Raw genomic sequence first — 10945 nt, 5'->3', positions numbered from 1 at the left:
GGGACGGATGGAGGATTTGGGGACAGTAGGAGGGGGAAGGAGGGAGGATTCGGGGAGGGGTGGTGAGTGACGGAGGGAGGATTCGGGGAGGGGTGGTGAGGGACGGAGGGAGGATTCAGGGACAGTAGGAGAGGGACGGAGGGAGGATTCGGGGACAGTAGGAGAGGGACGGAGGGAGGATTCGGGGACAGAAGGAGAGGGACGGAGGGAGGATTCGGTGACAGTAGGAGAGGGACGGAGGGAGGATTCGGGGAGGGGTGGTGAGGGACGGATGGAGGATTCGGGGACAGTAGGAGAGGGACGGAGGGAGGATTCGGGGAGGGGTGGTGAGGGACGGATGGAGGATTTGGGGACAGTAGGAGAGGGAAGGAGGGAGGATTCGGGGAGGGGTGGTGAGGGATGGAGGGAGGATTCGGGGACAGTAGGAGAGGGACGGAGGGAGGATTCGGGGAGGGGTGGTGAGGGACGGATGGAGGATTCGGGGACAGTAGGAGAGGGACGGAGGGAGGATTCAGGGAGGGGTGGTGAGGGACGGATGGAGGATTCGGGGACAGTAGGAGAGGGACGGAGGGAGGATTTGGGGATAGTAGGAGAGGAACGGAGTGAGGATTCGGGGACAGTAGGAGAGGGACGGAGGGAGGATTCGGGGAGGAGTGGTAAGGGATGGAGGGAGGATTTGGGGAAAGGAGGAGAGGGACGGAGGGAGGATTCAGGGACAGTAGGAGAGGGAGGGAGGGAGGATTCGGGGAGGGGTGGTGAGGGACGGATGGACGATTTGGGGAGGAGAGGGACGGAGGGAGGATTCGGGGACAGTAGGAGAGGGACGGAGGGAGGATTCGGGACAGTAGGAGAGGGACGGAAGGAGGATTCGGGGACTGAAGGAGAGGGACGGAAGGAGGATTCGGGGACAGTAGGAGAGGGACGGATGGAGGATTTGGGGACAGTAGGAGAGGGACGGAGGGAGGATTTGGGGAGGGGAAGGATGGAGGGAGGATTTGGGGAGGGGAGGGGAGGGGAGGGAAGGAGGGAGGATTTGGGGAGTGGAGAGGAGGGATGGAGGGAGGATTTGTGGAAGGGAGGAGAGGGACGGATGGAGGATTTGGGGAGGGGTGGTGAGGGATGGATGGAGGATTCGGGGAAGGGAGGAGAGGGACGGATGGAGGATTCGGGGAGGGGAAGAGAGGGACGAATGGAGGATTCGGGGAGGGTTGGTGAGGGACGGAGGGATGATTCGGGGAGGGTTGGTGAGGGACGGAGGGATGATTCGGGGAGGGGTGGTGAGGGACGGAGGGAGGATTCGGCGAGGGGAGGAGAGGGACGGATGGAGGATTCGGGGACAGTAGGAGAGGGACGGAGGGAGGATTCGGGGACAATAGGAGAGGGACGGAGGGAGGATTTGGGGATAGTAGGAGAGGGACGGAGGGATGATTCGGGGACAGTAGGAGAGGGACGGAGGGAGGATTCGGGGAGGAGTGGTAAGGGAGGGAGGGAGGATTTGGGGAAAGGAGGAGAGGGACGGAGGGAGGATTCGGGGACTAGGAGAGGGACGGAGGGAGGATTTGGGAGGGGAGGTGAGGGACGGAGGGAGGATTTGGGGAGGGGAGGAGAGGGACGGAGGAAGGATTTGGGGAGGGGAGGGAAGGGACGGATGGAGGAGACTCACCACGTGTTGCTCCTTTGCAGCCTTTGCCACCGCGTCACCTCGTTCCTGGAAATACCTGAAGAGAGAGGGAGTGAGCATCAGCAAGGGGAGATCGAGGGAGTGAGGGAGCACATGTGTCAGAGCGATGGTGGGGTGAACAAGGTGGCCAGGAGGGGGAGGGTTAGTAGGAAGAGAATGAGGAGAGGGCCAGGGGAGGGGGAAGGAGGAGGAGGTGAGGGCCAGGGGGAGGGCGAAGGAGGAGGAGGCGTTGGTGGGAGAGTGGAGGAGGAGGGGGCCAGTGGAGCGGGATGGGAGGAGGAGGTGAGGGCCAGGGGGAGGGGGAAGGAGGAGGAGGGGTTGGTGGGAGAGTGGTGGAGGGGTTTCTGGGGGAGGGGGAAGGAGGGGAGTGGTTGGTGGGAGAGTGGAGGAGGAGGGGGCCAGGGGGAGGGGGATAGAAGGAGGAGGTGAGGGCCAGGGGGAGGGGGAAGGAGGGGAGTGGTTGGTGGGAGAGTGGAGGAGGAGGGGGCCAGTGGAGGGGGATAGAAGGAGGAGGTGAGGGCCAGGGGGAGGGGGAAGGAGGAGGAGTGGTTGGTGGGAGAGTGGAGGAGGAGGGGGCCAGTGGAGGGGGATAGAAGGAGGAGGTGAGGGCCAGGGGGAGGGGGAAGGAGGAGAGTGGTTGGTGGGAGAGTGGAGGAGGAGGGGGCCAGTGGAGGGGGATAGAAGGAGGAGGTGAGGGCCAGGGGGGAGGGGGAAGGAGGAGGAGTGGTTGGTGGGAGAGTGAAGGAGGAGGGGGCCAGTGGAGGGGGATAGAAGGAGGAGGTGAGGGCCAGGGGGAGGGGGAAGGGGAAGGAGGAGGAGTGGTTGGTGGGAGAGTGGTGGAGGGGTTTCTGGGGGAGGGGGAAGGAGGAGGAGTGGTTGATCGGAGAGTGGAGGAGGAGGGGGCCAGTGGAGGAGGAGGGGGCCAGGGGGAGGGGGATAGAAGGAGGAGGTGAGGGCCAGGGGGAGGGGGAAGGAGGGGAGTGGTTGGTGGGAGAGTGGAGGAGGAGGGGGCCAGTGGAGGGGGATAGAAGGAGGAGGTGAGGGCCAGGGGGAGGGGGAAGGAGGAGGAGTGGTTGGTGGGAGAGTGGAGGAGGAGGGGGCCAGTGGAGTGGGATAGAAGGAGGTGAGGGCCAGGGGGAGGGGGAAGGAGGAGGAGTGGTTGGTGGGAGAGTGGTGGAGGGGTTTCTGGGGGAGGGGGAAGGAGGAGGAGTGGTTGATCGGAGAGTGCAGGAGGAGGGGGCCAGTGGAGGGGAAGGGAGCAGACAAAGAGGTGAGGGTGCGAGACAGCGACCATACTTGGTGATCTGTGTCTGAAATCCCTCGATCTTGGTCCGACATCCTGTCATCCCCTCAAACACTTTCTCCTGCAACAGAAGACACGGAGGGTGAGTGCATCTCTCCATGAGGATCCTCTCCTACCCCCTACACCCACCCGACTATCACTCATCCCCCACCTCTCTGCGCCCCCTCTCCATCCCCCATCACCCCCTCCCTTCCTCTCCAGCCACCAGTCTCCTCACCCTGACCCCTGACCTCCACAGGTGAACCCTGACCCCCCAGCCCTCACTCACTGACCTGAACCTGGACGCCAAAGTTGTTGCCGTCTTCGATCTTCGGGATCTGAACCTGGAGCCAGATGGACACCTGGGAGGGAGGACGAGAGCAACATTATCTATAGGCATGAACCCCCCCAACACTTTAACACAACCTGCCCCTACCCCCTCCCCGCCTGCTCGACACCCTGCCCCTCAATGCACACGTCACACCCCGACCCCACCATCGCCCCCAGTTACTCACCACATTGCTCTTCTCCTTCAGCAGGGCAATCTCGGGCTTCACGCGGCCCAGCAGGGCCACAATCCTCTCATTACTGCTCACCGGGCCACAGGGGGGTCCTGGAAAAGTCACCGCTCGATTTACAGAGGGTCCCCGAGTCAGGAGGAGGTGACGGGGACAGAGAGGGAGTCCCGGAGTCAGGAGGAGGTGATGGGGACAGGGAGGGAGTCCCGGAGTCAGGACGAGGTGACGGGGACAGGGAGGGAGTCCCAGAGTCAGGAGAAGGTGACGGGGACAGGGAGGGAGTCCTGGAGACAGGAGGAGGTGATGGGGACAGGGAGGGGGGGTCCCAGAGACAGGAGGAGGTGACGGGGACAGGGAGGGGGTCCCCGAGTCAGGAGGAGGTGAAGGGGACAGGGAGGGGGTCCCCGAGTCAGGAGGAGGTGACGGGGACAGGGAGAGAGTCCCAGAGTCAGGAGGAGGTGACGGGGACAGGGAGGGAGTCCCGGAGACAGGAGGAGGTGAAGGGGACAGGGAGGGGGTCCCAGAGACAAGAGGAGGTGACGGGGACAGGGAGGGGGTCCCCGAGTCAGGAGGAGGTGACGGGGACAGGGAGGGAGTCACGGAGTCAGGAGGAGGAGAAGGGGACAGGGAGGGGGTCCCGGAGTCAGGAGGAGGCGACGGGGACAGGGAGGGAATCCCAGAGTCAGGAGGAGGTGATGGGGACAGGGAGGGGGTCCCGGAGTCAGGAGGAGGTGACGGGGACAGGGAGGGGGTCCCGGAGTCAGGAGGAGGTGATGGGGACAGGGAGGGGGTCCCCGAGTCAGGAGGAGGTGACGGGGACAGGGAGGGAGTCACGGAGTCAGGAGGAGGTGACGGGGACAGGGAGGGAGTCCCGGAGACAGGAGGAGGTGACGGGGACAGGGAGGGGGTCCCCGAGTCAGGAGGAGGTGACGGGGACGGGAGGGGGTCCCGGAGTCAGGAGGAGGTGACGGGGACAGGGAGGGAGTCCCGGAGTCAGGAGGAGGTGACGGGGACAGGGAGGGAGTCCCGGAGTCAGGAGGAGGTGACGGGGACAGGGAGGGAGTCCCAGAGACAGGGAGGGAGTGATGGGGACAAGGAGGGAGTCCCGGAGTCAGGAGGAGGTGACGGGGACAGGGAGGGAGTCCCAGAGTCAGGAGGAGGTGAAGGGGACAGGGAGGGAGTCCCTGAGTCAGGAGGGGTGACGGGGACAGGGAGGGGGGTGACGGGGTCAGGGAGGGGGTCCCGGAGTCAGGAGGAGGAGAAGGGGACAGGGAGGGGGTCCCGGAGTCACGAGGAGGCGACGGGGACAGGGAGGGGGTCCCGGAGTCAGGAGGAGGTGACGGGGACAGGGAGGGGGTCCCGGAGTCAGGAGGAGGAGAAGGGGACAGGGAGGGGGTCCCGGAGTCAGGAGGAGGAGAAGGGGACAGGGAGGGGGTCCCGGAGTCACGAGGAGGCGACGGGGACAGGGAGGGGGGTCCCGGAGTCAGGGAGGAGGTGACGGGGACAGGGAGGGGGTCCCGGAGTCAGGAGGAGGAGAAGGGGACAGGGAGGGGGTCCCGGAGTCAGGAGGAGGCGACGGGGACAGGGAGGGGGTCCCCGAGTCAGGAGGAGGCGACGGGGACAGGGAGGGAATCCCAGAGTCAGGAGGAGGTGATGCGGACAGGAAGGGGGTCCCGGAGTCAGGAGGAGGTGACGGGGACAGGGAGGGGAGTCCCGGAGTCAGGAGGAGGTGACGGGGACAGGGAAGGGGTCACGGAGACAGGAGGAGGTGACGGGGACAGGGAGAGAGTCCTGGAGGCAGGGACAGGGAGGGGGTGATGGGGACAGGGAAAGAAAGGGGTTCCTGGAGGCAGGGAGGGGTGATGGGGACAGGGAGGGAGTCCCAGAGACAGGAGGGGGTGATGGGGACAAGGAGGGAGTCCCGGAGTCAGGAGGAGGTGACGGGACAGGGAGGGGGTCCCAGAGTCAGGAGGAGGTGACGGGGACAGGGAAGGGGTCACAGAGTCAGGAGGTGGTGACGGGGACAGGGAGGGGGTCCCCGAGTCAGGAGGAGGTGACGGGGGACAGGGAGGGGGTCCCTGAGTCAGGAGGAGGTGACGGGGACAGGGAGGGAGTCCCGGAGTCAGGAGGAGGTGATGGGGACAGGGAGGGGGTCCCGGAGTCAGGAGGAGGTGACGGGGACAGGGAGGGGGTCCCCGAGTCAGGAGGAGGTGACGGGGACAGGGAGGGGGTCCCGAGTCAGGAGGAGGTGACGGGGGACAGGGAGGGAGTCCCGGAGTCAGGAGGAGGTGACGGGGACAGGGAGGGGGTCCCGGAGTCAGGAGGAGGTGACGGGGACAGGGAGGGGGTCCTGGAGTCAGGAGGAGGTGAAGGGGACAGGGAGGGGGTCCCGGAGTCAGGAGGAGGTGACGGGGACAGGGAAGGGGTCACGGAGACAGGAGGAGGTGACGGGGACAGGGAGAGAGTCCTGGAGGCAGGGACAGGGAGGGGGGTGATGGGGACAGGGAAAGAAAGGGGTTCCTGGAGGCAGGGAGGGGTGATGGGGACAGGGAGGGAGTCCCAGAGACAGGGAGGGGGTGATGGGGACAAGGAGGGAGTCCCGGAGTCAGGAGGAGATGATGGGGACAGGGAGGGGGTCCCGGAGACAGGGAGGGGGTGATGGGGACAAGGAGGGTGTCCCAGAGACTGGGACAGCGGGAATCACGGGGAGGGGTATTGGGGAGAGAGTTCGGGTAACCAGAGATGGGGAAGAGTGCTGAGGAGGGAACGGGTCCCAAAGACAAGGAGAAGTGTAGGGGAGAGAGAGGGTGACAGAGATGGGTGTGGGGGGTATCACAGAGACGGTGAGGGGTGGGGATTATGCAGGTGCATCCCTTGACATAAGCACAAGGAACTCCACCCGCTGAGGGCTCCAGCACCCACCACTATCCTCATCGTCCTTGTCTTCCTTCTCGTCCTTCCCCTTCTCCTCCTTGTCCTTCTTCTCCGCCGCCTTCTTCTTCTTCTTCTGCAACACCAAACACAGGCAGTGACTGTGGGGTCGAGGGAGGAGTGTGGAGTCTGGGGTGGGGGGGGGAGGGGAGCGTGGAGGCAGGGAGGGGAAGGAAGAGAGCGAGTGGTGTTGAGGAGGAGGGAGGCAAGGTCTGAGGAGGAACAGAGGGGGCAGGGGCAGGTGTGGAGGGATGCTGTGCCATGGGGCAGGGCAGGAGGAAGATAGGGAAGGTAGCGGTAGATTAGGAAGGACGGAGGGAGGAAGTACCGTGGGAGGGGGAGGTGGAGGGAGGGAGTTCTGTATGAGGAACAGAGACGTCGCCACATACATGGGGGAGGCAAGGAGGGAGAGGGCACTGTGAGTGGCAGGGAGGGGCCGACTGTGAGGAAAATACCACCTCATTCACTCACCTCTTCCTCCTTCAGCTTGTCCTTGGCCGGGTCTGGAATGGGAATGTCCAGCTCAGAATGGATGGAGGCTGGGTCAGGAATGTTCAGTTCCTCCTCCTGTGGGCACAGAGGTCAGAGGGTGAGAGTTCACCTGGGAGGTGAAAGGTCAGGGGCAGGAGTCCACCCAACAGGTGAAAGGTCAAAAGTGACATTCCAACCTGCACTGAGCAGGGCTGCGACCTCAGTACCTTTTGACCCAGATCACCGTGGGGGTTAAAAATTCAGAGCCAAGTGTAAGTCACTCGCCCTCCCCACATCAGATCCTCGATGTCCTTTTGGGTCCTGGGAGGCTGAGGTGAGAGGCACAAGTTCATCGGAGGGCCTGCCGCTCTGCCTCCAGCTGAGGGGCCTTTCACCCTGGGGTGAGAGGTCAGGGACTGTCCCAGACAGACAGAGCAAAGACCTCGCTCTCCTTTCAACCCCAGGTCATACCAGAGAGTGAGAGGTCAGGGCAAAGGTGAAATGTCAGGAGCTGTTGACCATGAGGCCCTCTGAGTTTAATTCTGAGAAGTAAGGTGAGCTGTCCCAACGAGCATTTTCAACTAAGCTCAGGGGAACTGACCCAAGGGGCTCTGTGAGCTCATTTCTGCGAGGTGAAAGGTTAGTGCCTTTCCAAGAACCCACTGCCCTCCGAAACCACAGGAGGAGGGGTTTCATCGGCCGACCCTAAGGGGCAGCCCAGGATTCCTGAGGTGTCCCTCCTTCTCCCCACCCGTGGTTCAGAGGGGTTGACGAGGGGAGAGATGTTCTGGCCATCCAGACCTTCAGCAGTGTGTCCAGTTCCAACAGCTTTCTGGGGAAGAAATCTGCCAGGAGTGCCTCGGCCTGCGGAAGGATGGGAGAGCGTCAGTAAATGCAGCAAGACAGGGACCCCTACACAGGCGCGCACAGACAGACACGCACGCCAAAAACCAGGGGCGCACAGAGATGCAAACTCTAATGCACTTATGCACAGGCGCAGGCAGAGAGACGCAGACCCCAAATGCAGGCGTAGGCAGAGAGACGCAGACCCCAAACGCAGGCGTAGGCAGAGAGACACAGACCCCAAACGCAGGCAGAGAGACGCAGACCCCAACGCAGGCACAGGCAGAGAGATGAGGACAACCCACACCTGACAGACGAAGCTGGGCACAGTCACACAAAACAGCCAGGAGCACACACAGAGACAGGCATGCATCGCACGGTGTTGGGTAAACAGGGGCAGACTCACCTGGGTACCCAGGTCCCGCTTGAATCCATTCACCTGTTGGAAGGAATGGAGAGAGAAAGGTGGTGAGGTGGGGCAGTCAGACAGTGGTGGCTTGTTAAAGGGGAGATGGACAGAGGGTGGAGATGGGGAGAGAGGGTGGGGAGAAAAGCAGCAGAGAGAGGACGAGACACAAGGAGAGGGGGAGAGAGTGAGAGGGTGAGGGGGGTTGGGAGGAGAGGGGGAGGCCATGGTGAAGACAAAGGGGGGACAGAGAATGGAGGGGGAGCAGGGGGTGGGTCAAGAGTGGGAGAGAGAGGTGGAGGAAAGGAGATGGAGGGGGAAGGGGAGAGGGGGAGAGAGGGAGGGAGGGGAGAGAGTGGGAGAAAGGGGTGGGGAGGATAAAGAGAGTGGGGAGGAGAGAAGCAGAGAGAGAAGGGGAGAGTGGGAGAGAGTGGGGGAGGAGAGAGAGATGGGGAGGGTGTAGTGGAGGGGTTGAGGGAATGAGTGGGGGGAAGAGAGGGAAGAGGGAAAGAAGGAAAGATTGGGAGAGGGGAGATAGGGAGGGGAGAGAACTGAAGAAGGGAGAGTGGGGGAGAGGGGGAGAGAATGAGGGGAGGGAAGAGAGAGGGGGAGAGAAGAGAGAAGGGGAAAGGAGGTGAAGGGAGAGGCAAGAGAAGGGGAGGGGAGGGGAGAGGGGACAGGAGGAGAGGGGATGAGAGAGAATGGGAAAAGGTGAAGCTGGGAGATGGGGAGGGGGTGATGGGGAAGGGAGAGAGAGGGAGGGAGACTGGGAAGGGGAGTGGGGAGAGGGAAGAGTGAGAGAGTGGGAGAAGGGGAGATGGGAGAGGGGACACAGGGGTGTGGGATATGGGGAGGGGAGAGAGGAGGAGGAGTGGGGGAGAGGGAGTGGGGGAGAATGGGAGGGGAGAGAGATGGGGAGGGGGAGAGAGAGGGGGAGGGGGAGAGAGAGGGGAGGGGGAGAGAGAGGGGGAGGGGGAGAGAGATGGGGAGGGGATGTTATCTACATGGACTTCAGTAAGGTCTTTGACAAGGTCCTGCATGGGAGGTTAGTAAGGAAGATTCAGTCACTAGGTATACATGGTGAGGTAGTAAATTGGATTAGACAGTGGCTCAATGGGAGAAGTCAGAGAGTGGTAGTGGAGGATTGCTTCTCTGAGTGGAGGCCACAGGGATCAGTGCTTTGTTATGTTGTTATCAGGGATTGTTATTTGTCATCTATATCAATGATCTGGATGATAATGTGGTAAATTGGATCAGCAAATTTGCTGATGATACAAAGATTGGACAGTGAGGAAGGTTTTCAAAGCTTGCATAGGGATCTGGACCAGCTGGAAAAATGGCTGAAAAATGGCAGATGGAGTTTAATACAGACAAGTGTGAGGTATTGCACTGTGGAAGGAAAAACCTAGGTAGAACATACAAGGTGAATGGTAGGGGCACTGAGAAGTGCAGTAGAACAGAGGGATTTAGGAATACAGATACAAAATTCCCTAGAAGTGGCATCACAGGTAGAATAGGGTAGTAAAGAGAGCTTTTGGTACACTAGCCTTTATAAATCAAAGTATCGAATACAAGAGTTGGAATGTTATGGTGAGGTTGTATAAGGCATTGGTGAGGCCGAATTTGGAGTATTGTGTGCAGTTTTGGTCACCGAATTACAGGAAGGATATTAATAAGGTTGAAAGAGTGCAGAGAAGGTTTACAAGGATGTTACTGGGACTTGAGAAACTGAGTTACAGAGAAAGGTTGAATAGGTTAGGACTTTATTCCCTAGAGGGTAGGAGAATGAGGGGAGACTTGATAGAGATATATAAAGTTATGATGGGTATAGATAGAGTGAATGCAAGCAGGCTTTTTACACTGAGGTTAGGGGAGAAAAAAACCCAGAGGACATGGGTTAAGGGTGAAGGGGGAGAAGTTAAAAGGGAACATTGGGGGGGACTTCCTTCACACAGAGAGTAATGGGAGTGTGGAATGAGCTGCCAGATGAAGTTGTAAATGCAGGCTCACTTTTAACATTTAAGAAAAACTTGGACAGGTACATGGATGAGAGGGGTATGGAGGGATATGGGCCAGCTGCAGGTCAGTGGGACTAGGCAGAAAAATGGTTCGGCACAGGCAAGAAGGGCTAAAAGGCCTGTTTCTGTGCTGTAATGTTCTGTGGAGAGAGGGGGGTAAGGGGGAGAAGGGAGAGTGGGGAGAGAGGGGAGGGGGAGGGAGAGGGGTAAGGGAAAGAGGGTGGGTAAGGGGGAGAGGGGAGAGTGGGAAGGGGAGGGAGAGAGGGAGGGAGAGAGAGGGGAGGGAGAGAGAGGGGAGGGAGAGAGAGGGGAGGGAGAGAGAGGGGAGGGAGAGAGAGGGGAAGGAGGGGACAGAGGGAGGGTAGGGACCTGTGTTTATCTCCTTCTACACCTCCAACCTGCAATCCGCAAAGTCCCTCTCATTAGTCCCTTATTTCTCTTTTGTTCCTGGGCACCTCACCAACCACCTCCCCCCCCATCCCTCTCTGCACCAGTTTCCTTCTCCACTCCGGAAACCATCGCTCCCTCACCAGCCCCTGGGGCGATCCCTCCTCCCCTCGCTCCCTCACCAGCCCCTGGGATGATCCCTCATTGCCTCCGGAATCCCCTTGCTCCCTCACCAGCCCCTGGGCCGATCCCTCCTCCCCTTCGGAATCCCCTCGCTCCCCTCACCAGCCCCTGGGACGATCCCTCCTCCCCTCCGGAATCCCTCTCCCACCCTCACCAGCCCCGGGGCCGATCCCTCCTCCCCTCCGGAATCCCCTTGCTCCCTCACCAGCCCCCTGGGCCGATCCC

At 61.3% G+C, this 10945-nt stretch overlaps 1 protein-coding gene across 1 annotated transcript; it reads right to left on the bottom strand.

Annotated features, from left to right (window-relative positions):
- Positions 1 to 1663: 1663 nt before the first annotated feature.
- psme1 (proteasome activator subunit 1) lies at positions 1664 to 8165 on the bottom strand (the record flags this gene model as incomplete). Its single annotated transcript, XM_059959823.1, has 8 exons — positions 1664 to 1718; positions 2978 to 3045; positions 3257 to 3325; positions 3479 to 3576; positions 6404 to 6488; positions 6884 to 6979; positions 7685 to 7747; positions 8133 to 8165. Coding segments are annotated over 8 exons (567 nt in total), but the record flags the coding sequence as incomplete, so codon positions are not given.
- Positions 8166 to 10945: the final 2780 nt, after the last annotated feature.

This window comes from Hypanus sabinus, unplaced genomic scaffold, assembly GCF_030144855.1.
Source record: "Hypanus sabinus isolate sHypSab1 unplaced genomic scaffold, sHypSab1.hap1 scaffold_1883, whole genome shotgun sequence".
Lineage (NCBI taxonomy): Eukaryota > Metazoa > Chordata > Chondrichthyes > Myliobatiformes > Dasyatidae > Hypanus > Hypanus sabinus.
This window is presented reverse-complemented; position numbering and strand designations above follow the sequence as displayed.